The 25794-nt window shown below is 37.9% G+C and overlaps 1 protein-coding gene across 1 annotated transcript in view; it reads left to right on the top strand.

Moving 5' to 3' along the window:
- MBD5 (methyl-CpG binding domain protein 5) overlaps positions 1-24943 on the top strand; it is a 41716-nt gene extending 16773 nt beyond the window's left edge. The window contains exons 5-9 of the mRNA XM_015823775.1: positions 1-2139; positions 7007-7333; positions 10639-10847; positions 14453-15658; positions 24866-24943. The exon at positions 1-2139 is cut by the window's left edge and continues 2 nt beyond it. Of these exons, the coding sequence (XP_015679261.1) occupies positions 1-2139; positions 7007-7333; positions 10639-10847; positions 14453-15658; positions 24866-24943 (3959 nt within the window). The remainder of the gene's footprint in view (positions 2140-7006; positions 7334-10638; positions 10848-14452; positions 15659-24865) is intronic.
- Positions 24944-25794: the final 851 nt, after the last annotated feature.

Raw genomic sequence — 25794 nt, 5'->3', positions numbered from 1 at the left:
CTTCACGAGCGGCAACTCCAAGATTAGTGAGGAATAAATCACATGAAGGAATAACGAATTCTGTGATGCCAGAATGTAAAACTCCCTTCAAGTTGATGATGGGAGCCTCAAATGCCATGGGTAGGTTATATGTGCAAGAGATGACTGCAAGCCAACAAGAACTTCATTCTGTCTATCCTAGACAGAGATTGGGCAATAATGAACATGGGCAGAAGTCGCCGTATCGTGGCAGTCATGGAGGAATGCCCAGTCCAGCTTCATCGGGATCACAAATATATGGAGATGGTTCAATCTCACCTAGGACAGATCCACTTGGAAGTCCAGATGTTTTCACAAGGAATAATTCCAATTTTCATGGAGCACCCAATTCTAGCCCTGTTCACATGAACAGGACCCCTCTCTCCCCACCCTCAGTTATGTTACATGGTTCTCCTGTGCAGTCATCTTGCGCAATGGCTGGAAGAACTAATATACCTCTTTCTCCAACTCTGACCACCAAAAGTCCAGCCATGAAAAAACCCATGTGTAATTTTTCAGCTAATATGGAAATGTCGCGAGCAGTGTTTCACCACAAACCACCTCAAGGCCCACCACCACTACCGCCGCTGCCACCACCACCACCACCTTCTTCATGTATACTTCAGAAAAAGCCATTAACATCAGAGAAGGATCCACTTGGCATTCTTGACCCCATTCCCAGCAAGCCCATAAATCAAAATCCTGTTATAATGAATCCAAGTACTTACCATTCAAATGTCCACTCTCAGGTACCTGTGATGAATGTAAGCATGCCTCCGGCTGTTGTTCCTTTACCAAGTAATCTCCCTTTGCCAACTGTAAAACCTGGTCACACAAACCACGGAAGCCACATGCAAAGAGTTCAGCACTCTGCTTCAACTTCTCTCTCGCCCTCACCAGTAACGTCACCAGTTCACATGATGGGATCTGGAATTGGAAGGATTGAGGCTTCACCCCAAAGATCACGCTCTTCTTCCACATCCTCAGATCATGGAAATTTCATGATGCCAGTAGGACCACAGTCATCTTGTACTAATATTAAAGTCCCCCCTCGGTCACCAAGATCAACAATAGGATCTCCTAGGCCATCCATGCCATCAAGTCCTTCCATGAAGATAGATGGATTCCACCAATATAAGGACATTCCTAACTCACTGATTGCTGGAATGAGTAATGTTTTGAACCCTTTGGGCAATGCAGCTTTTCCACCTACATCTACCGGAAGTGGGTCCATGAAGAGTCAACCTGGCTTGCTGGGAATGCCTTTAAATCAGATCTTGAATCAGCACAATGCTGCCTCTTTTCCAGCTAGTAGTTTACTCTCAGCAGCAGCCAAAGCACAGCTAGCAAATCAAAATAAACTTGCTGGTAACAATAACAATAACAGCAGTAGCAATTCTGGAATAGTTGCCAGCAATAGCAGCAATGATGGACATAGCACTTTAAACCCCATGTTTCCACCGACCGCCAATGTGCTTCTACCAACGAACGAAGGGCAGAGTGGTCGAGCAGCACTACGAGATAAACTTATGTCTCAACAAAAAGATCCTTTGAGGAAAAGGAAACCCCCAACCACTACAGTGTTGAGTTTGCTTAGGCAGTCTCAGTTGGACAGCTCAGTTGGCGTTACAAAATCTGGGCCTGATTCGATAAGAAAGCAGAACCAGGCTTCGTTTCCCATCACATCAATGTCTCAGTTACTTCAATCCATGAGCTGCCAAAACTCTCATATGAGCAGCAATAGTATTTCTAGTTGTGGGAGCTCAAATACGGTTTTGCCTTGCTCTGCTAACCAACTACATTTTACAGATACTACGATGACCTCGAGCACTCTTCCGAATTCACTGGCCCAGGATTTACCTTTGAGAGGGGAAAGCATGCACTGCCTGAATTCAAACACTAATTTTGGCCATTGCACTAGTCCTGGCCCAAATAACCATCTTGCAGGCTTAATAAATCAGATGCAGCCTATTGGAAACTGTGGGCTGCTCAATCAGTCCGGGATGACTTTAGGAAACTCGTTACATCTGAATCCAGCTCAGCCACGAATCCAAGCACCTTCCACTAAAGTGATACCAAACAGCATTGTGAACAGCTGCAATCAAACCAGTCCTGAATCAGGTAAGTTGCCCTTTTGAAAAGGTCTGGGGGTTTTGGTTTTTTTGTTTTGTTTTAAATTGTGGTATCCCTTATCTTTTAATGTATCGTACTGGGTTTCTTTCTTTTGTTTGTTTAAAATGTATTAGCCGCCTATCTTGCCACATGATAGCTCTGAACGGCTTACAATATTAAAAGATAAAACCGTATAATTTATAATAATATAAATACAACACTATAAAGTCAACCTAGCTAAAAATGATGGGGGGGAGGGAGTATGATGATAGGGGAAGAAGATAGGATCTGCTGTTAATCAATGAACCACCCTCAACGTGAAGGCCCTCCGTTGAAGCCCCAAACCAATTCGCTGTTTTTTAAGTTCTCCTGGAAGGTCAGGAGGGTTTGAGCTGACCTCACTTCAGGGAATAAGATGTTCCAGAAGGCAGGCGCAATGGCAGAGAAGGCCCTTCTCCTGGATCTCGCCGGTCGGAATACCCCGGCCGATGGGGCCCGCAATATGTACATCTGCCGGCCCAGGTGGGGAGGACCAATCCTGATAGGATGGGACGGTCACTCAAGTAGAAAAGGAAGTCTTTTAAGAAGAAAGCACAAACATTTCTTTGCCTGTTCAAAAAGAAAGCATTAACAGAACTTGGACCTGGGATACAATTTAAGCGCGAGTCAGCATTGTGTGGTCAATGTAATTGGAATTTATAACGGATTTTATTTCCTTTTTAAAAGTCTGCATGTATTTAAGGATTGTGAATATTGCTGCTTTTTATCATTGGTATCCATTTTTTTCAAATACATCCATATATTTGGGAGCAAGACAATATATCAGATATATCCATGGACTAACAAAATACATGTCAATTTGTATCAATGTAAATGTAAAATGAAATTGAAATATATAGATAATAAATTTCAGTTGCTGTGCAGCTCTGCATAGTCATATTAATTCTTAATCTTTTGCTTCCAGATAAGGCATATTTATTTAAGCTGTTTAGTTGCTAGCCATGGTAATAACAACTTATATATCAGAGGAACTGGTGACTTCTTAAACAGTAAAATTTTTTCCTGTGGATTTCTTGAGGTTTTGTCTTAATCCCAGAATACAAATATTCCCTGACTTAAATAAATGTTATGTTTTAGAAAGTTTTGCATAAGCTGTTTTTTGGATAGGATAGATATTCATCCTTGCAGCATACTATTTTATATTGCATGCTTAATGCAATTTTTTTGCACTTTGAAATGGTTAGATGTGCAGTCAACTTTATGTAAGTTAGCTTTTATACTACTCAAGAAATATATGTATTATCTTTCAATGGATCTTCTATCTTTTATGCCAACTTAGCAGTTCAGAACTAACAAGCAGAAAAAAATGTTCATAGGATATTGATAATTAGTTTTATGTTTTTCAAACTCAAAATGTTTGCTTTTGGTAGCCAATATGCAGTGGCACAATTAATTGAACTTGGTCACATTAGAAATGGAATACTTGAACTGATTAGAAATTATTTAGTTCCACAATAGCAAGAGATTTCTTCAATCAGTGGCATTTTTACAAATACACTTGAAGGCTTGATAGGACTTGTAGAAGGCAATGACCATTCTTCTAGCCAGCTCAGTCAGTTATCTTCTGATGGCCTTAAAATAGCACTGATTTCATAATAGCTTTGAAATTATCAGTACTTTAATTATTTAATAACCTTGTAATAATCTATATAAAAGAATCTTTGCTGAAAATCAAGATATAAGCTAGTTTGATGTAGTGGTTAAGTCTCTCCCTCTCCCTCCCCCTCCCTCTCCCTNAAAGGCTGTTGTAGGGAAAATGGGAGGCTACGTATTGGATACATCCTCCACCTTGACTTATTTATAAAAAATAATAAAGGCAGGATACAAATAAATAAATAAATAAATAATATATACTCCTGTCAGTCTTATACCTGGGAACTGAGGAAGATGTTGGTTCCAGATCTTCCACAAGCAAAGTACTGCTAGTTTATTGATTACATTCAGCTTAGAAGAAAAATATGTTTTCTTGGGAAGGGCTGTTCCCACGGAATCATTGCATACTGGTAGGAGAATTGGGATTAAAGATTTAAATTCACATTGCTAGAGACTTCCTTAGCTATTTTGTATCAAAATATGACTCATTTGCTGATACTATGATTTGTTGAAGAGCATCTTGAGCCATGGTCAACAAAAAGATTTATAAGATAATTTTTAGTATAAAATAAATATCAATAAGTTAATAATTTGGTAATAATTACAATCCTTTTTTATGAACACATGCAAGTACCTGACCAAAAGTATTAGCTTATTTCAGGTACTGTTCAATGTTAAGAAAAGATAGCTAGAGATAGATAATCTTTATTGTCATTTTTTACTGTGGGCACACTGGTACACATTAAAAATGAAATTCTGTTGCCTGCTGTCAAAAGTGTACACATCATACATAACACACATATAAACATGCTATATACAAGATATGTATATAGCTACACCCTTACATATAAAGAAGAAATATAAGAAATGTAATATAAGAAATGTAATCTGAAAGGTGTTTGGACATTATAGTTTATCTGAGTAGAAATTCAGAAATGTATGGAAACTATTACCATTCAGCTTTACATAATTTACAATTATGTAAATCCCTTTTACATTTCTGTCTAAACTGCGTTAAGAAAGCATGCCTTTTTGTAGACTAGGGAATTGGAAAATAATAGGTAAAGTTCAGATGTAGCTTTCCTGTTGAGATTTTGATATTAGCATTGAGTGGAAATGGATTTGATAACACTTCCACTCTGTCTTTTCCTAGTCCATACAGTCTGTGCAGGGATGTGTCAGTTTGTTCACTTTCTTAACCTTTCCCGAGAAAGTATCAACCTTGCTGGTTTTTAAATCTTTTTTTTTCTTGGATTAATTGGATTTAATATTTTAGCAATAGTCCCTCTCTCCAGTTGGAATTTGATTTGTGCTTGAGAATTAAATTTTGTCTGACTTAGGCTTCATTTTTCCATAACTTTTTTCCTAAGATTGTAGAATAGCATAAAACTATGATGGGTGCTTTCTTCACTCAGCAGTTTGCCCATTGTATTAGCAACTAAAACAATACACCGCTGACGCAAAATTAACCTCCATTGTTTTCATATTTATATTTTTATTTAGAGCAAACTTACTGTTCTGTGTTAATACAAATAATTGCCTTTCAAACCCATTTTTTATCAGGTCTGGAATCACTTTCACAGCAAACAATGCTTATTTTCCATTTTAGAAAGAAAACCATATTAACCTAAAGTGGTCAGAATTCAAGAATCTGGTAGCATCCTTGCTGACTAACAAATTTAACAAAAAGACATAAACTCTTATAAGGTGCAGCTTACTTTGAGAGATGTATATGCACAAAAGTTGGCTTTGAATAAAATTTATTAATGAGAAAAGATGCTATCAGACTCTGATTTTACATGTCATTTCCAGAGCTATATGCTACAATGAGTTGTACAAAAATAAAAGCAGGAAATATCTATCAATCTATTGATACAACTTTTATTGATATTATCAGTATTATTTAATACTTCAATATTTTCAAAATAAATTTAATATACTACATACATAGTATATTTAAATAAATAAAAGTATTGGAAATGGAATGGCTATATGGGCTGTTGGCGATGGTCTGTCAATAAGATTTAGCATATTTTTGCAGTATTTGTGTAATGTGTTGTAGTTTAAAGTGATGTTTAAATACAGAAACTCAAATATTGTCTGAAATGGTATAAGGGTTCCTGCCTGAGCAGGAGGTTGGACTAGATGACCTTCCAACGTTTTTTATATTATTGTTGTTATTATTATTATTATTATTATTATTATTATTATTATTATTATTATTATTATTATTATTATTATTATTATTTCTATAAAATTACGGGGATTACATCCCAGTCTCATCAACGTTGCAGAATTATTGTGAAAATTTCAAAACTGGGATAGAACCATTTGAGCTTACAAAAAGAAGCGTGGTATGTTAATGCAATTACAATTTTCAAAATTCTATACCAAAATAACCTACATGGGATTTTCAGAGAGATATGCCCGTAAGAAGAGAAAATTGACTTGTGTTCTTCTCTTTTTTTCATAATTTTGGAAGCATCTACATCCTTAAACGTTTGACCTAAGTGATACACACTCATTATATTCTAGATGGATAAAACCACATGGTGGCAGTCTTGAAAGAAGAATTCTTTTGCTCTGGGCTCTAACCTTCCCCTCTTATCTTTTCATACTCTTTTTTATCATTAGTATTTAAATGCAATAACATCTTCTAGTACAGAACTTAGTGTTTGCTCCCAAGCAAACAAATGGAATACATAAAATGAAATAATGCACGTGTATTGTTCCTTAGAACTATATTAGTAATTAGTTACATAGTCTGTTTTTTAAGTATTAGGTGATTTTTGGAAAAAAGTATTTGCTATTCTTTAGCATTGATCAAGAACCCCTGTTTAGTGTTGTCTTGAATTAGTATGAGATAGCCTCTAGTCATCTGAGCAATACAGCTAAATCCATAGATCAGAAGTAGATATGCTCGTATTCCTTAAATGTTTTGGATGATGAGCTTGATGATACCTGTCATTGGCTACACTATTTGGGAATTATAATCCAGCGTGCCTGTGTTGTATTTTCTCCTACTAAGTATATGCTATCCTGTTGATTTTTTAAAAGATAAGGCCCTTCAGCATGCTTTAGTACAATTAATTTTGGCTTGGAATTGCATCATTGTTTCCTGTAACTACAGCAGATTTTTGTTGTAAGATTACCATTCCTTCTTAGAGTCCTAAATATAACTAAAACTCCTAAAGTGATTTTAATATTTATTTTCCAATTTCAGGAAGGACAGGTCTACCATCATCTACAGCTATAGCTGGTACCTGTCAACCTGGCATCACCAAGACAACATCTGTACTTCAAGATGGCGTCATTGTCACAACCGCTGCTGGAACTCCACTACATAGCCAACTCCCTCTTGGGAATGACTTTCCTTTTGTTGGTCATGAGCACACTCTGCATTTCCCACAGAACAGCGCTTCAAGCAACAGTCTTCCGCACTCTTTGAATCCTAACCTCTTTAGCTCGCTACCTATCTCTTTGCCAGTGAATCAGCAACACCTCCTAAACCAGAATCTATTAAATATACTTCAGCCTTCAACAGGAGAAGGCAAGTCTGAGGTCAACCTCAATCCTTTAGGTTTTCTCAACCCAAATGTAAATGCTGCTTTAGCTTTGCTCTCCGGTGAAGTGGATGGGCAGGGGCTGCAACCTGTCCATGTTCAGCTGCTAGCAGCTCTTCTTCAGAACCAAGCCCAAACATCTGCCATGTTCCCTTTAGCATCTTTCAATCTATCCATCTCAGATCTGTTACAGCAACAGCAAAACAGTACTGTGCCCTCAGTAACCCAGATGACAGCCCCACTACCAGATCAGTTGCTTAGCAGTCAGTCAGATACCAGCAGAGCTGAGACCCTGTTAACCAACCCCCTGGGAAACTCTTTCCCAAGCTTTTCAAGCACAGACACGGCTTCAAATCCCCTGCTCCTCCCAGCTGTCACTGGGGCCTCAGGATTCATGACCTTGAATCCCCAGCTGTTGGGAGGTGTTCTGAACTCTACATCGGGCAGCACTGCTAACCATCCAGAGGTTTCCATAGCACTCTCCTCCCAGGCTACCACTGGCACAGCCACTACATCATCAGCAGTGGCAGCACTGTCTGTCTCAACCCTTGGTGGGACAGCAGTGGTGTCAATGGCAGAAACATTGCTGAGCCTATCTAATAATGCTGGGAATACATCTGGTCCAGCTAAACTCAACAATAACTCTGTGGTGCCACAGCTACTTAACCCTCTACTGGGGACAGGTCTACTTGGTAAGTTAAATATTTTCATAGATTTTGAAAAGGAAAAAAGCGGTGGCGGGGGAGGGGAACTTCTATTTTCTACTTTTTTAAGGAGGAAAAAAAAATTCCATTTCATTGCACTTTTTTTTCCCCTAAAAGGTTTATGCTGTGTGAATCTGTTTGACCATTCCAGTGAAAGAGCACAAATAAAATTTAGGACAAATGTTAAGTAGCGTTTTAAAACATTTTGTTTAGAAAGTCTGATGTTATCTCAATTCAGTCAGCCCATTGGAATGGATTTTATTTTATTTTATTTTTCCAAAAATTCATACTGCACAGTTGCTTCTTTGGGATGCAGCATTTTATTTAAAAATATCCAAGGCATCACAGGGTTGTATGAGTAGCTGTGCAATGGATGAAAAAAAAATTTCCATGTCCATAGAATTTAAAATATGCCAATGTTTTTATCCCTAAATTCCTAATCCCTAAATTCCATTGCAGCAATATATAAAGCAGACCAGATTCAAGGTAATAGGCTACCTTTCAGCTTACATTCACGCTGTCATGTTTTGGGATTTTTTCATTTTTAAATAGCGTAGAAACTACCAGTTTCTAAATAAACTGATTTCCAATTCACATATTTAAGGCTGCAGTCATGTATGCATTCAGTAGAATGTATGTCTCGGTAAAAATTTAAGTATTATATTATAACTCTGGGAGAGTATTGTACTCCTCCAATGAATTCAGGAACAAGATTTGTATATGAGGATCTTCACATTTGTTGGGAAAACAATTCATTAGTTGTACAGTGGACAATATAATTGTGTGAACCGGGCTAAGAATCTGCCAAATTCTTGAATTTCCTTTAGGAATATTCCTGAATATTTTGTGTCTGTGCATGTTGAGCTGTTGGATTTAATAAATAAACCATAGGAAAGGAATTAGATAAAGCAGCATTTCAGTAAACTCAGGTCTAACGTACTAATAACTCACAATAAAAAAATGAATTAGTTTCAGCAAATATAAATACCAGACTATTTATATTAACTCTAATCTCTACAGTCTTTCATTCTACAATCACCAGTAATAAAATCTTATGCCACAGTTCCAAGTCCTTCCCCTTCCACCTTTCATATCTCTCGCAAAGCCAGTTCTTTAAGAGTCTGCTTAAATATGTATGTGTTAAATATATATGTAAATAAAACTTCTGGCTTTTGGAGGTTATTTTTCATGATTTTAGCAAAGTCAAAGAAGTACAAGGACAATTCAGAAATAAACCTTCCTTTGGTTATCAATGACAGACACTGGCAGATATGGAACTTTTATTATACACATTAGAAAACTACATTATTACATTATTTTTCGACATAATCGCCATTCAAATTGAGGTACTTGTCATAACGTCTTACAAGGTTTGAAATTCCTTAGTAGTAGTCGCTCGGCGCCAAATCTGGGCTACGGGGGGGATAAAAAACATCCCAACGGAACTGCTTCAAAGGTTCTTGGGTGCATCTAGCGGTGTGCGGGTGCACATTATCGTGAACCAACACCACACCGGAAGTGGTGCCATAGAAAATCCCGCCAAATGTGAAGATGCTAAAGAAGTATTGCTAGTAAAGTTCATGGGGCGTGGTTCGACCATCAGTTCAGAAGTCTACTGTGAAATGCTATGAAAACTCAGACGAGTCATCCATAACAAGCATCAGGGCATGCTGACTTCTGCTGTGGTGTTGGTTCACGATAATGCTCGCCCACACACCGCTAGACGCACCCAAGAACTTTTGAGGCAGTCCCATTGGTATTTTTTTGATCACCCCCCCATAGCCCAGATTTGGCGCCGAGCGACTACTACTAACAAATTTCAAACCTTGTAAGATGACAAGTGCCTCAATTTGAATAGCGATTGTGTCAAAAAGTAATGTAATGTTGTAGTTTTCTAATGTGTATAATAAAAGTTCCGCATCTGCGAGTGTCTGTCATTGATAACCAAACAGAGGTTTATTTCCGAATTGCCCTCGTATTAAAGGAGATATATAGATATCATAGATGCAGATATACAGATATAGATATATGTATATATAAAAGTTTATTACAAAGAGAACTATAAGTTCATATTGCGGAATATGTTTTTTTAAAATATTATGAAAATTATTAGCAATTAAAGGAACAGAATTCATAATGAATTTGTGAATGTTTCATAAATTAGATAGCATTAGACATATTACACCTTCACAGTTCACAGAAAATGGGTAAGGATAATGTTTAGCTTGAACAGACTGTAGTGCCTCCTTTGCACAAAACATTTTAACTATACTGGATGGCTTCAAACATCACACTAAGCCAAAAGTACCAAAAAAACCAACCCTACATTATGTTTAGCAAGCTTATATGTTTATATATATTCATGGACAGGAAAAACCAAGTTAGAATTTATAGTAGACAGATGTCAGGTGGCTGTAATAGGAAAAAGAAGAAAATTCTATAACCATCAAAGTCCAGTAAAAGGCTGCAGGGAAAAATATTTCACTCTGTTTCTTTGCTACTAAATGGAAAAAACATGGCTTGGACAACTCATATGCTTATTCTGGGGAGATTTGCTGAATTAAATATTCATGTGTTTGGAATTGCAGGTGATATGTCCTCGATAAACACTACTCTTAATAACCATCAGCTCACTCATCTGCAGTCATTGTTCAACAACAATCAGATGTTTCCATCAAATCAGCAACAGCAGCTTCTCCAAGGCTATCAGAATCTCCAAGGCTTCCAAGGACAGCTTCCCATTCCTGGACCTCCTAACAACCCAAATCCTATGGCTTGTCTGTTCCAGAATTTTCAGGTAGAAGTTGGTTTGTTTCTCAGGGATCCATGAAAAAAATAATACAAATAATAAAAATATTTTCAGGGATTTTATCATCAAACAAATCTATGGATTCCATTTTATCACAACAAAACTATGCATCCCCATGGATGGTTCTAAAAAAGTTTGACTGTGAACAAGTCTGTTTCAGGCGTTAAAATGAAAACAATGGCATTGTTTGTTTGTTTTCAATGGAGAAATGAAATTGAATACATGTGGAAACCTAGTATAATCCTGGTATTTCAGTATGAGAGTTGTAAATGCATGTTTACAGAAATCTTGCTCACTCAGACAACGTTATCATCCTCTTGAATTGCAAAATTAAGCCAGAAATTTGTATTTCTTCTTTTATTAAATAAAGTATTACTGAATTGAAAACTTAGGAAAGAATTAATATAGACAATGACAAGAAAAACTTTGTTCAACTTGATAGAATAGTAGAATCAGGGCTTTTTTTCTCACAGAACGCCCAGAACGGCGTTCCGGCACCTTTTTTGGATGGAACCTTGTAGGGTAGGCAAGGCAGGTTGTATGACATGTGTGAGTTCCGGCACCTTTTTTTTTTTTTTAGAAAAAAAGCACTGAGTAGAATAAATTATTTTACTAGTTGGTAAAAAAAAATCATTGCTTTCCGTCTACTTTTATTCCCAGCATTTTATTCTATGCTACTTTTTTAATATGTTCATTTCATTATATATGAATTATGCATATATATATAAACTAGTCATTGTTTATCTATTATTAATTTATTTCTGAGCTAGATTCAGTGTACCAGGCTTACGTTTTAAACTCTATTTGGAACTTATATTTTGGAAGGAACTCCTAAATTTCTTTGAGGATAGTGGAAACTTGTGACTAGTCTCAAAAACCACGATATTATTAGATAACATAAGACCTTTTCAAACTGGGGCACTGCAGTCCACTTTTATTCAGCTTGTTCAGTTTACTTTTTTAACTCTCTTTTTTAATAGCAACTGTAAAAGGCAATTTATAAATAATGTCAATGAATACATAAATAGATGCTTGACAGCAGAACAAAGCTGCCATCTTATTCTGTTCTTTTCTCTTTCTCTCTCTCTCTCTCTCTCTCTCTCTCTCTCTCTCTCTCTCTCTCTCTCTCTCTCTCTCTCTTTCTCTCTTTCCTCTCTCTCTCTCTCTCTCTCTCTCTCTCTCTCTCTCTCTCTCTCTCTCTTTCCTCTTCTCTCTCTTTCCTCTTTCTCTTTCTCTCTCTCTCTCTCTCTTTCCTCTCTCTCTCTCTCTCTCTCTCTCTCTTTCCTCTCTTTCCTCTCTCTCTCCTCTCTCTACACACATGCAAACACACACGCATATATATACACACAAATTCAGCTGACAAACAAATGATAAAATATTCAAAAGAAAGCTTTGGGTTGAAAAGAAGCAATTCTGAAACTTTTGTTGGAGGCCACAGATTTTTATATCACTGAAGAAAAATGTAAACCACAGCTGGGAAAATGAAGTTGGCATGAATAACACTGGACCACGATTTTTTTTCCCCAAAAGTTTTGCTTCCTGAAAAACTTTTGGTGATGATAGACCCCTTCTAACTGAACACAGGTATAATTTCAGAATTACTGTAGAAATATTACATTAACTTTTAATAACTATAATGTATTTAATCGCATAATGTTTCTGACATACTGCATGAGTTCAACAGAGTCAAAAAAAAAAGTTTTGCTGATGATTTTTGTTTGTACTCAGTGTCTGATGCATCTTATTGCAGTGTTCAACCATAAACCAGCATTGATGAATTCCAGTTACCCTGGTACCATTTTGTCCATTATGACAATGACCTGGTGAAACCTTTCACCATGTTCGTCAGTGACTGCATCTAGATTTTCAGGAAAGAAGTCCAAGTGTGAATGCAGAAAATGAATCTTCAGTGACACATTGCACTTCATGGTCTTGTGTGCTGTAAGAAGTTTATCAACCAGCTGAATGTAGTGTGGTGCTCTGTAGTTGCCAAGAAAATGCTCAACAACATCTTCCAATGCTTTCCAGGCAATTTTCTATAGATTTTCTCTGGCCCCACTAACAGACCTTCAAACCTTTTGTCACATTGATAATGTATCTGATCTGTGGATCAACTAAAATACCTTTTTTTTAATCTTGGCATTGGTTATTCTTGGAAACATCAGTCTCAATGAAAACCTTCACCTTCTTTCTTCATCACTTTCACGAAATTCTTCATTGGTCAGAGTTTTTTGTGAAACAGAAACAAAAATATCTTTGTCAGGTCAACAAGTGATTCATGTGCCAGGTTTTTCTGTCATGGAATCAAATTCCTCCAGGTCGCCATTTCTTTTTCATGTAATGCACCTTTCTTACACAGCTGTCCCATTTGCATATGTAGCAACAGCATTTGGTATATATCCAAGATGCATCCCAACAGCAGAACCACTTCTTTTACATCTCCAACATTATTTATTTATTAAAGCTGTTGCCCGCTCATCTTATCACAGGGTAACTCTAGGTAGCTTACAATATTAAGATAAAACTATAGAACACCTATAAACAGTGCAAATAAAATACGATAAAAATACAAATACTTGTGTTCCACTTGTACTTGGTATACTGGATGTATGTCAATAACCAGTTCCATGTTTTGTTTTGTTTTTCCCCCATGAGTGCAGTATAACCAACAGATACTAAACACTGCCATTGTGTAACAATAAAAGATTTATATAAACAGTATGTGATAGGTTCAATTACAGTTTATTTTTGTGATTAACAGCCAAAAATCTATAAGATACACCCAAAAGGATTCAGGAAGCAAAATCTTCGTTGTCCAGTTTAATAGTAGAATCTTCATAAATAAATGTAAAAAAAAAAAGATGAGTTCACAACTGTAAATTGTAATAAAATATGGGGGCTATGAACACAAATTATTAAGGAATAAGGGGGAAATCCCTGCATTTACAAAGCATCACTCCCTGGGATTACATGGTAGCTGCAGAAGTACAAGAATCTTTTCTGTAATTCTAGGAAGACGTAGGTGCTTTAAAGAGTTGCAGAGAAGTGCTATGCTTGTGCTCCTATATTCTTCAACAGACCTGCTTTGATTTGTTTCTGAAGTACTATACTGCACAGTCTTGAGAGTTAGAACTATACAAAATGGATTTATTCCTGAAATGTACATTTCCCCCTGATCTAAGTATACATTTTTCAATCATCATCCAATCCAAGAAGTATATTTTTCTCAGAGAAAAAAGAATGTTCCAAATTTCTCTGAGCTAATCAGCCAAGGGAAGGGCATGTATCAAACGAAAGCAACAAGAAAATGGTGTTTAATTGAGGTTCAAATTTAAAACTCCAGTGATGGATCGTGCTTGTTTAGTTAGAAAATGTATCTTGCAATCTTAAGTTGTACAGTGCAAGAAAACGTCAGCAAATATTGTAGATCACATTAAGGTAATGTTACTTTTAATTGCATTCTTCCTACTCGAAAATGGAATGAGTAGGCCATGATTGTTTTAGCCAGTGTTTTTAACAGTTAGCAACTGTCCTTGTCTTAAGGCAGCCTTTAAAGGCTCCCATCTAATTTTATTTTCCTATGATTTTTAAAGGTGAGAATGCAGGAAGAGACCGCTTTCCTGAACAAGAGAATTATCTCTCAAATAGGGATGCCACCAGTTCCTGAAAGTTCCAGTGCAGCAATTCCTCCTTTTCAAGATACTGTATGCAATTTACAACAAAGGACAGAACCATCTATAGGACAACAAGCAAAGGACATCAGTCTAACTGCCCAGAGTGATGGTTCAGTTGATGCCATCTACAAAGCAGTGGTAGATGCTGCAGGCAAGGGGATGCAAGTAGTCATCACCACCGCGGTTAACAGTACAACACAAATGAGCCCTATTCCAGCTCTGAGTGCCATGAGTGCCTTTACAGCCTCAATTGGAGATCCATTAAACCTTTCCAGTGCTGTCAATGCAGTAATACACGGACGAAATATTGGCATTTCTGATCACGAAGACAGAGCGAGGAACCCCAGGGGGACACGGTTACTGAAGAATTCGGAACACCTTAAAAATTCCAGCGACGGGGATGGCTTGGAATATTATAAACCGACAGGTTGCAACACACCAAAAAAACAGTGGGAAGGGGAGCCGAGCCCTGGAGGGGAGATGAACCGATGGAAATGCGAGGAGGTTTTAAATCACTCGTCCCATGTTCTCAGTAGTCCTTGCCGCGAAAGGCCCAACAATGTTTCCACGTTGCCATTAGTCCCAGGCAAGCAACATCCAGTATTATTACCCCAGCGAAATTGTCACGGCGACAAGATGGTGGAGGAGAACTTCAGGTATAGCAATTATAAAAGAACTATGATGAGTTTTAAAGAGAGACTAGAGAACACTGTGGAACGATGTGCGCACATCAACGGGAACCGGCCCCAGCAGAGCAGAGGGTTTGGAGAGTTGCTGAATCCTGCTAAGCAAGACCTAGGCCTGGAAGAACAGTCTCCAAGTTCCTCCAATAGTTTCGAAAGTTCTCTGATTAAAGACTACATCCATTATAATGGAGACTTTAATGCCAAAAGCATTAATGGGTGTGTGCCTAGTCCTTCAGATGCTAAAAGCATCAGTAGCGAAGATGACCTGAGGAATCCCGATTCCCCATCTTCAAACGAGTTGATACATTACAGACCAAGGACGTTTAATGTTGGGGACTTGGTCTGGAGCCAAATTAAAGGACTGTCGTCTTGGCCTGGTAAATTAGTGAGAGAAGATGACGTTCACAACTCATGTCAACAAAGCACTGAGGATGGGAAGGTACATTTATGCATATGTATACATAAATTTTAACAAAGGTACATGGCAGGAGTGTCAAACTCAATTTCATTGAGGGCCGCATCAGCATTGCGGTTGCCCTTGGGGGGCCGGGTGGATGTGGCCAGAGTGGGTGCAGCCTACTGGGTGGGCTGGATGGAGTGGGTGTGGCCAGTTCTACATCATTCGCGTCAAGGGTGCCTGTGGGGGCCTGGGCAGGAGTGGGACAGATCTGAGGGTCTCTGACAGAAGAGGGTGGGACCGGGGCAAGTGCCAAGGCATGGTCCACTGGGGCAAGTGCCAAGATGGCCACCACAAAATTGTACATTGGCTCCCGGCTGGCCTGGGCCAGGGCCAAGGCAGCGGGGGCCGTTCCCTCACTGTTTCCAGGATGGCTTCGCGGGCTACATGAAACCACTTTGCGGGCCACATCCGGCCCCCGGGCCTTGTGTTTGATATGTCTGGTATATGACGTGATCAAGATTTGTGGTAACATTTTTTTAAAAAAAAAAGGGGAGGAAAAGGTATTGATTACATTTTTCAATTTTCATCCTTATCTATAATTTTTAAAAGGCATTATTGCTTTCTATCAGCACTTGTCAGCCTGAGGAATAGACTATTTTTTTAAAAAAAAATACATACAATAGAAAACTAACACATCTTCTACTGAAATAAAAAATGATTTTTCATTCTGTAGACTCAGATCAGGTTGCGCTACTTTGATGCAATTTGAATATATTGTAATATCTATCTGCAATTTTTATTTGTTTTTCTAAGTCAAACATTCAGGATTTCATTAGCGTCTATTGTTATAAATGTAAATGTTGCCAAGGTTCACATGAAGGCAGGATGTTCAGAAAGGACGGCCTTACCTATTTGAAACCTGCCTGGTTCAGACGACAGGAGGGTATTTTCAAAATACCCCTGCTGTCTGAAGCCTGCTTTTCTGGCATCTTTTTCAGCACTGCTCCCAGACAATGGAATGCATCCTTTGGGGGAACTGCATTCTCTCTCTCCCTTTGGAGCCATGGGCTTTTAAAACAGAGATAAAATAAGTCAAACTATCCTAAGCAGAATAAAAAAAAAAATCCCTAATTTAAATTCTTGATGCAGCCAAAACGTTAATAACAGGAAAGCCATACCATTCCCCCTCCCCTTAAACAGCTTAAAACTGGATCAAGACATGCTCTGTGGTCACTAAAGAGAATAGGACAAAAACTGTCTTTGCAAGGCAAATTCATTTCTTCTCTGGCTGTAATGTTTGTACATAATGCCCCCTGTGAAGTTCTACTACGACCTCCTAGTGCTTCTTCCAGGGGGCAGACTTTACTTTTAAAAGTTGAGTACCCTCAAGATTGTCTAATGAAGCAGATTAGAAAGTAAGCATGATTATCATGATAATAAGAGATGAGACCAGACTTCAGAAGGTGCTTTATTACATGTTACCAGGGTTCAAATTATCCCCCCCCCCCGCTCATTATTCAGTGTCCAGCTTCAATTCACAGACTCTCTTCTTCTTTCTTCTACTACTGGTGAATTTTCCATTATTTGCCATTTCACAGTTACAGTTCTTGCTCAGCTCATGTACACACGTTAATACCACTATTCAGATTTCAAAGACATTACCATTTCAATTTGGAGATGTGTGATCCTGGTTCATTTGCAATAATGATAATGATCATCAGCACCTTTATTTCATACATCTCAAAGTAGCGTACATAATGCTCCTGCCTCCTATTTTTCACAAAAACCCTGAGAGAATGAGGCTTGAGAGACAGCCCAATTGACTCAGACCAACCAGCTAGCTTTCATGTCTAAGGAGGACTAGAACTCACAATCTCCCAGTTTCTAGTCTATATGTTAGCCACCGTACTAAACTGGCTCACCGTTTGGAAAATATCATGTTTATGGAGTACAAGAGGTATTAGAGGCCACTCATCTATACCACAAATCTATTCGGTGGTGATACAAGCTCCTTAGATGCTTATTAAAGACAGAATTCTATTCAGTATATAAGTATATAATTAAAGCCTTCAGTTCAGGGTTAACGGGTATTAAATTCATGTTAGAGAAGATTGCATAAAAACTATTTTTAAAGGAAATGTTTACATAGAAGCATCATACAACGTGCTTGATTTCTGACCATCTTGCTCTGTTTCATTCTTATTTCATTAACTAATGAAAAGAAATTCAAATCCAAAACCTTTTTAATATGAGATGATAGCAAATGGTAACATTTTCAGGACAACTTAAGCATTCAATCATTTCTCCCAAAACTTGGGGGGGGGAATCAGATAGTCTGAATGACTATAGGAGAAGGTAGAGTATGTGGGCAGAGGTTTTTGTTTGTAAAATTTATTGGCTGCCCATCTTACCATGAATTAAAAGAGGAATCAGGCGTAGCCACAAGTGAATTAAGTCCAACCTCCCTTGAATTCCATTGACCCTTATCTGATCCCAAGTAGAAGATTCCTGTGGGTAGGCATAATTAGTAATAAATCAGTTTAATTGGACTTTTACATGTGAACCTGATCTTTCAAATGTGATATTAATTTTCTCAACTAACCATTAGCACCTGTCAACAGAATTCAACGGGGGTTGGACTTAGTTTGCTTATGGCTATGTAGAGATTCTAGGCTGGTCCCTCTTTTAACTCTGCCCCCAGATTCTACCACACTTTCTACAATGACTTTCCCACGGAAATATGAGCTAAAAGTGATTTAAGTAAATAAAGTTTTTCATTAATGTAAGGAAAAAAATGGTAAGCTGAATTTCTCATTGGCCAGGAACTCAAAAAAAAAACAAAAAAACAGTTCACCTGTGTGTGTTGATCACTCACGATCAGCACCAAATAGTAATTATAAATAATTTAAATGGTAACAATTCTGACATTTAGTTGAGAGTTATTATATTAATTATATTATGACATTGCAAATAATGAACCAAGTGCAGGTAATCCCCCAGGTACAAGTGTTTATTTAGCGAGTTTTCACAAAAACGAATTAATTCAGAAAGGGTACTTAACATTAGAAATTCGAAACTGTGACCAAAAGGAGGCCTCTGTAGCCATGTGACTTGATTTCAGTCTCTACTGCGGTAGTGGCCATTTTTATCTCTGTGACTTGCCTGGGCCGTTGCAGGCTACGAGAAGCTAGAAGGGGGGAGTTGTCCCTGGCCACATGGCCAAAGAAGAGCCGAGCCGGCACCCGTTTTTGCTTTTGTGCAATCTGCTACTGCCTGGGCTCGAATGCTACAATTACTTCTGTAAGTATTTTAAAATATTTTTTTTTGTTACTCTATAGCAGGGGTGTCAAAGTACGGGCCCTTGGGCCGGTTGCACCATGCGGAGGCGGCACCCATCCCAGCTCCAGCAATGAGGAAAAAAGTCATGATATGTCACAACACATCACATGATTGGGCGAGTTTTGACACCTGTGCTCTATAGTTTGCAAACACAATAGTTTGCAAAGTATAGTACTTAAAAAGCAGAGCAGTTCTCAGACTGCTTGCAAACTGTTTGTTTGCAAGCAGTTTGGGGACTGCTCTGCTTTTTAAGTACTGTTCTTTGCAAACTACTGAGCTTTTATTTTGGAAATTAGCATATGTTACTGTAGTTTGTAGGTTTTAAATTTTAAATTGCCTCCAGAAGCTGTGGGTGCCCCATCACTGGAAGCTTTTAAGAAGAGACTGGATAGGCATTTAACAAAAATACTTTCTTGTGAGAGCAGTGGGTTAGATTAGCTGGTCTCAAGGTCCCTTCCATCTCTGTTACTATTGCATGCTGAGAGTTCTGCAAATCCCTCCCTCATCTCCCTCTGGGTGCCTGGCTGGCTCTTAAGCTAGTGTTTTTATTAAAGCAATGCTCCCTGCCCGCCCCCGCCCCCCCCCCCCCAGGTTCTGGGCAGCTGAAGACTCTTGAGCTGGCTAGCAGCAGTTGTTTTTTTTAAAAAAAAATAAGTGTGATAGCTTGCAAGCCCTGCTTGGAGGCAATTTAGTTCCTGAGCCCAGCTCATCAGAAACAGCTGATGGGCAGCTGGCGGGGGACGGGACCCTCCCAGTTCAGTTAACATGGCAGCTATCGGAAGAAATAGTAAGTCAGATCTTCGTTCATTTAACAACTAATTTAGTTAATGAATTTGATTTTATAAATTTGTAAAATTGAGTCTGATTCATTTGAGGAGGTTTTTGTTTTTTTACTTACAAGCCTAATGCCCAGGCTCCATTAGGCTCGTACCTCGGGGATTACCTGTAAATGCAAATCTTCCTCTGTCACACAACATTATTATATGGTATCATGTATAAAAATGCATCAAAAATGTTCTTGTTACCTTTAAACAAATTCTACATATTAATCATATAACCACAAAATACATTTGTGTAATATTTGTTTCAGGAATTCATGTGCATTTATAATTCTGGCTTTTGTACTTACAAAGATTCATATAAAATTAACTAATATGGCTGTCAATTCTCAACAGAACTTTCCAGTGGTGACATAGATAGATTCAGTGTCTTAAGATTCTAGCTTGCTGACAAAAGCCAACAGATTATAATTATGCCCCTTTAAAACTTTCCATAGAATCTTTAACAGACCATGATAGAGCACGGAGTCCTTGGTATTCTCTGAGCTTGGTTGTTTGCTTGCAGATGTTTCATTACCCAACTAGGTAACATCATCAGTGATAGACCACTAGTTTTCAGTAAATATTGGGGATACCAAATGAGTTTAATAATAAAATGTATTTATTGATTATATAAATTTGTATGCTACTCAGTTTATTCTAAATTTTAGGCTTTCTACAATCAAAAAAATAAAATATAAATTAAAAACATTATCTCAGCCCAAATCACTCAGAGTCACCTTGAACCTTCCATATTATTTTAGTCCTAAGGAATCATCCTGTCCTTGAATTTTTACCTATTGATAAAATAGCCATAATACTATAGGCAGTGGTGGGATTCAGATATGTGCACAACCAGTTCTATGTGTGGATGCCGCTTCCGGAAGTCCATTCTGGGCCTGGGCAACAAAAAATTAGCTACCGGTTCTGCCGAAGTGGTGTGAACTGGCTGGATCCCACCACTGACTATAGGGAGAGAAAATTCTAATAGCATATAGATAATGCATGAATATGGACAATGTGAAAAAGCCCAAGATACAGATTTCTGGACTGAAAGGAAAAGACAAAAGAATATAGTTATCAACAAATAAAAATTTACATAGAATATTATGTAGAATATCAGTAAGAAAAAAGGAGCAAATAAAATAGAAAGCTAAATGCTTGGGCATTTGTGGATAGCTTTTAATCTTATCAAGATACCATGAACATTTACCTAAAGTCATTAAGAAATAGCTTCCAATTTCTTTGCAGCAATTACAAGCATAGTTTATACTATTTCCGCCCTCCCAAATTATATACCATAGGTTCCAATCTTCTCATATACAATCCTTTTTAATCAATAAATCTAGGAATTACCCATTCATTTTCATAAAGAATTATGAATTGAAGCCATCCTCCCATGAATGTATGGCTAAATATCAGTTAGATTTGCTCATCTAAAAGGGTGAAGTGCAAGACTATTTCAATGTATTGATCTGAAAAGAAATTATTTTTTCTACTCCTAATTTACTTTTAAAATAGAAGAACTATCTTAGATAAATTGGAGTACGATAATAGAGGCGGATTAGCTTTTTTTCTGTGCAACCTTCCTTTGGGAAAAGATTGTCTTTAATTTAAAAGTGGTCCAGCTCTTGAGTCATGACATTTACCTAGGTATATTAATTATCCGAATATGTTCTAATAAAATATCAGAAGACTGAAGAGACTGAGAAGATAAAATAGTAATAGATATACTTTTTTATTACAAGAATTTCAGCTATTTTTAAACTTAAGCAGGACCACTCTAATACCTGGGTTAACAAATAAAAACGTCTTTAAGAAAGGGGAAGGCATACAGGTGGTTCTTGACTTATGATCTCAATTGGGACCAGAATCTTGGTCATTGAACAAAGCAGTTGTTAAGATGCCCACGTGACTGCTTCACTCAACAATTGCAATCCTTCTCTCTTAGATGTGGTTATTAAATTGTGCAGCATCCCTTGGATAGTGAGAGGGTTGGTATATAAATTTAATAAAGAAAGAACCACGCAGGTCATTAAGCAGATAGAGCAGTGATGGCGAACCTTTTAGAGACTGAGTGCCCAAACTGCAACCCAAAACCCACTTATGCATTGTCGGGTGCCAGGTGCATGTGGCCCATTGGCTGGGGGTGGCCCATTGGGGGGGTGGCCCATTCGGTGAGCGTGGCTGTGGTGGTAACGGCAGACTGGGTGGGACTAAAAAGTTCAATCGATCAATTCCAACTTTGTAAGATCTTTTTTTTTCCCACAAGAAGTTGAAATTGACTGATTGATTGAACCTTTTTTTTTGGCACACGGCAGCGGAGGCCTAAAGCGAAAAGGTTTTATAAAACCCAGCTGAAGGCCTAGGACTGGGGCGACGGCCTGCGTGCCCATAGAGAGGACTCTGAGTGCCGCCTCTGGCACCCGTGCCATAGGTTCACCACCACTGAGATAGAGCATGCGTAGAAAGGAACTCATGCCCCAGGCTGGAGAAATGAAGCAGAGATCCCAAAGATCCAAGCTTTCTTTCGGTAGCCCAACAAAAGATTTCTGCCCCACTCCCCATGCATGGGTTTTTTGGGGGAAGCCGGCAGAGAAGATGGCAAATGGTGATCACATGATTACATGGCACCCAATCATAAATGTGAATGGTTTGCCAAGCACCCAGATCACAGTTGCATGACTCCGGGAGGGGAGCGTGGCACAGCATTTTACTATGGCAGAGGTGCTTTGTGGCCCATAAAGCACACTCTCCGAGCCATCGTAACTTTGAACGGTCATTACACAACCAGTCATAAGTCATAAGTCAAAGACTATCTGTAGTAATTTTTGGATTTCCCAGCAAAGGTCTTCATTGATCCTTTTTCTGCACAATCCAGTGATTGTTCGCAATCAGTCAGAATGTCATGGAATATGAAATAATGTTATCAGTGCAGTCTCACAAACTATTGTATCAAAGTTAGAGGAACACAAGTTGAACATGGCGTTGCAGACAGTTACATGGTGTAGAATGATAATTCCGGATGGAAATTCAGTGCTTCACTTCTGCAGCTGCTTTTAATGAAGTTCTTAGGAATATTAATGTTGTAATGGTTCATGCATTCATAAAATGTATAAATTTGCAATTATTGGAATAAAAAGCTGTTGTTTAAATGAAAATGTAAAAAAAACCCCACCCCTTCACCAAAGTAATATAGGATGTCATTAAACCAAAGTAATAAAGGATGTAATAATAGCATTGTTTCAGACTTTAAATGTTAATTTAGATGTTTATTGTAAGTGAAATGTTAATTTAGATTTTTTTTGTTAAGTGAAATGAACTGTGAAGTTTTTTCAATACTATTTGAAAAACAAAGTTATTTACACATAATAATTGTAATGTCATTTGTACATATAGCTACAGAAAACAACTCAAGCACTTACAAAGTTCAGTTAGGAAAAGAATTTACTAAAAAGCCTCTGCTACTGAAATATATAATTTTTATCACTTCAGTGCAGCTGAAATCTCAATTTGTTGCTCAATTTGTAGCTTTGTTTGCTAATTACAGTGAACCAAATTGAATTCTGCGGTAGTGGTGCCAAAACAAAATTTATATTCACTGTTTTAATAATTAACAATATTAAGAGAATGGATTATTGTCTGAGGAGATACTTCCTCTACTTGTTATTTAAAAACCATATGGAGGGCCTAATCCTTACTGCTAAGCTTTGGTTGGTACCTCAAAATCCAAAATAAACTCTTACTAAGGCACATGGAACATTGCTATTGGTCTGTTGCAGTTGTCCTAAAGGTTTATTTTCCTTTCCTTATGAGAGTTCTTTCCCAAAGCAAATAGGTGTTATTATTGAGAAATAAAGCTTTAGGACAAGGGTCTTCAAACTTGGCCCTTTTATGACTTGTGGACTTCAACTCCCAGAATTCCTCAGCCAGCGTGCCTGGCTGAGGAATTCTGGGAGTTGAAGTCCACAAGTCATAAAAGGGCCAAGTTTGAAGACCTCTGCTTTAGGAGATACTACAATAGGGGTTATAGGTAAACTCGCTTGGGGCTGTACTCCATAAAATAATCTTATGCCCCAACAAATACAAACTGTGAGATTTTTCTTAAACAATGCTACTTTTTTGAGCAGTTGCTGCCTGTGTTGCTAATCTTTTAATGGCATATCACAATAAGTTTGCCTTATGTTTGAACTAGAGTTCTTCTATTGCAGAAATTAAATGCTGGACTTTATGAGTGGGTGAATTTCAAATGCAGGCAGTCCTTAACTTACAATCATTTGCTTAGCAGCCAGAGTTACAGCAGCATTGGAAAAAAATGACTTAAGACCAGCCTTTGCATTTACAACCGTTGCAGTGTCCTTGTAGCCATGTGATCATAATACAGGCACTTGGCAACTGGCATGTGCTTAAATCAGTTGCTGCCTCCTGAAGTTACATGATCATTATTTGGGATCTGGAAGGGGGCTTCCATCAAACAAGATGAGTGGGGGAAGCCAGATTTGATGACCACATCAAAAAGATCATAAAATCGGATGCGGTGATGTGATGACTTATTTAAACATTGCATCCCTTAGCAACAGAAGTTCCCATCCCACTTGTGATTGTAAGTCAAGGACTATGCGTATTCCTATTCGTTGTGTATGTTTTCAGTATTCACCTTGAAATACTTAAGATTTTATAAACAGTTTGGTAAGGAGTTAGAGATATTTATTTTCTTTCACGCAATGACAGACTATGTTTTATGAATCAGCTTAGTAAAGGTAGTGTACTTTTTAATTTTGAAGACAACAAAGTAATTTTTATTTTGAAAAACCAGTACATAGTCTGTTTAAACATCTCCAGACCATCGACTCCTCCTCCGAATCTCCAGGCAAGTCCTCAAGTGGTTCTAATCCAATTCTGAAGATGTTTAACTTGAAGTTTCCACCTTTAGTTTTTCACAAAGTTGAAATATAAATTCATGTATTCCTTTGTATTACAGTATATCTGTGAGGTTTGGGGCATTACTGTGATCTCTTGAAGCTGAGCTAAACTCTGGAATAATTGAATGATTAGGGTAATGTAATTTGTTGTTCGTACCTTCTCTCAGGTGGAACCTGACAAGTTGAAAACACTAACAGAAGGTCTGGAAGCCTACAACCATGTCCGAAAGAGGAATAGAAAGTAAGTACCTTGTAAATCTTGGCAATTTCAAGTGCTCCTCTCATTCAGGTCAGAAATGCAGGAACTAGAAAGGGGGAAATGATCAACCTACATTTAAAAAGATTGAAAACTGTAATAAAAGCATAAATTTATATAGTTCTAGCTCGATGCCAGCCCACGTTGATGTGCATGTCAGCTGGGGGGGGGGGCACTGTAAAAGATGGGTAGTTGTTTGAATAGTACCTCATTCACAGTAAATATCCTTGTCCTCTGGGAGAAACCCTTATTTTTCCATGTGGTTTTTAGTTCTAGCCAAACCAGTGCGTAGTCTGTTTAAACATCTCCAGACTGTCCACTCCTCCTCTGAATCTGCATGCAGCTCATCAGGCGATTCTATCCAATTGTGAAGATGTTAACCTTGAAGTTTCCAACTTTTTAATCATTCTCTTTGAGGTGTAGAAGCAATCTCCTCAGTGCAATCAGGTGCTTTAGCTTGATAACCAAGTATCAATTTTGTGGAGAATTTGTTAGTAAATAAAAAGAAAATATATATATATATACACACACACACACACACACACACACACATACATACATACATACATATACACATATACACATACATATATACACATATACGTATACACATATATATATATACACACATATAGTATTACCAGTTTACAATGCCTTGGTAAGGCCACACTTGGAATACTACATCCAGTTTTGGTCATCACGATGTAAAAAAGAAGTTGAGACTCTAGAAAGAGTACAGAGAAGAGCAACAAAGATGATTAGGGGACTGGAGGCTAAAGCATATAAGGAAAGGCTGCTGGAACTGGGTATGTCTAGTTTAATGAAGAGAAGGACGAGGGG

Source organism: Protobothrops mucrosquamatus, unplaced genomic scaffold (genome assembly GCF_001527695.2).
Source record: "Protobothrops mucrosquamatus isolate PMUCROS unplaced genomic scaffold, P.Mucros_1.0 scaffold1981, whole genome shotgun sequence".
In the NCBI taxonomy this organism is placed as follows: Eukaryota; Metazoa; Chordata; class Lepidosauria; order Squamata; family Viperidae; genus Protobothrops; species Protobothrops mucrosquamatus.
Note: the sequence above shows the minus strand (reverse complement) of the source record. Positions and strands in the feature narration are given on the sequence as shown.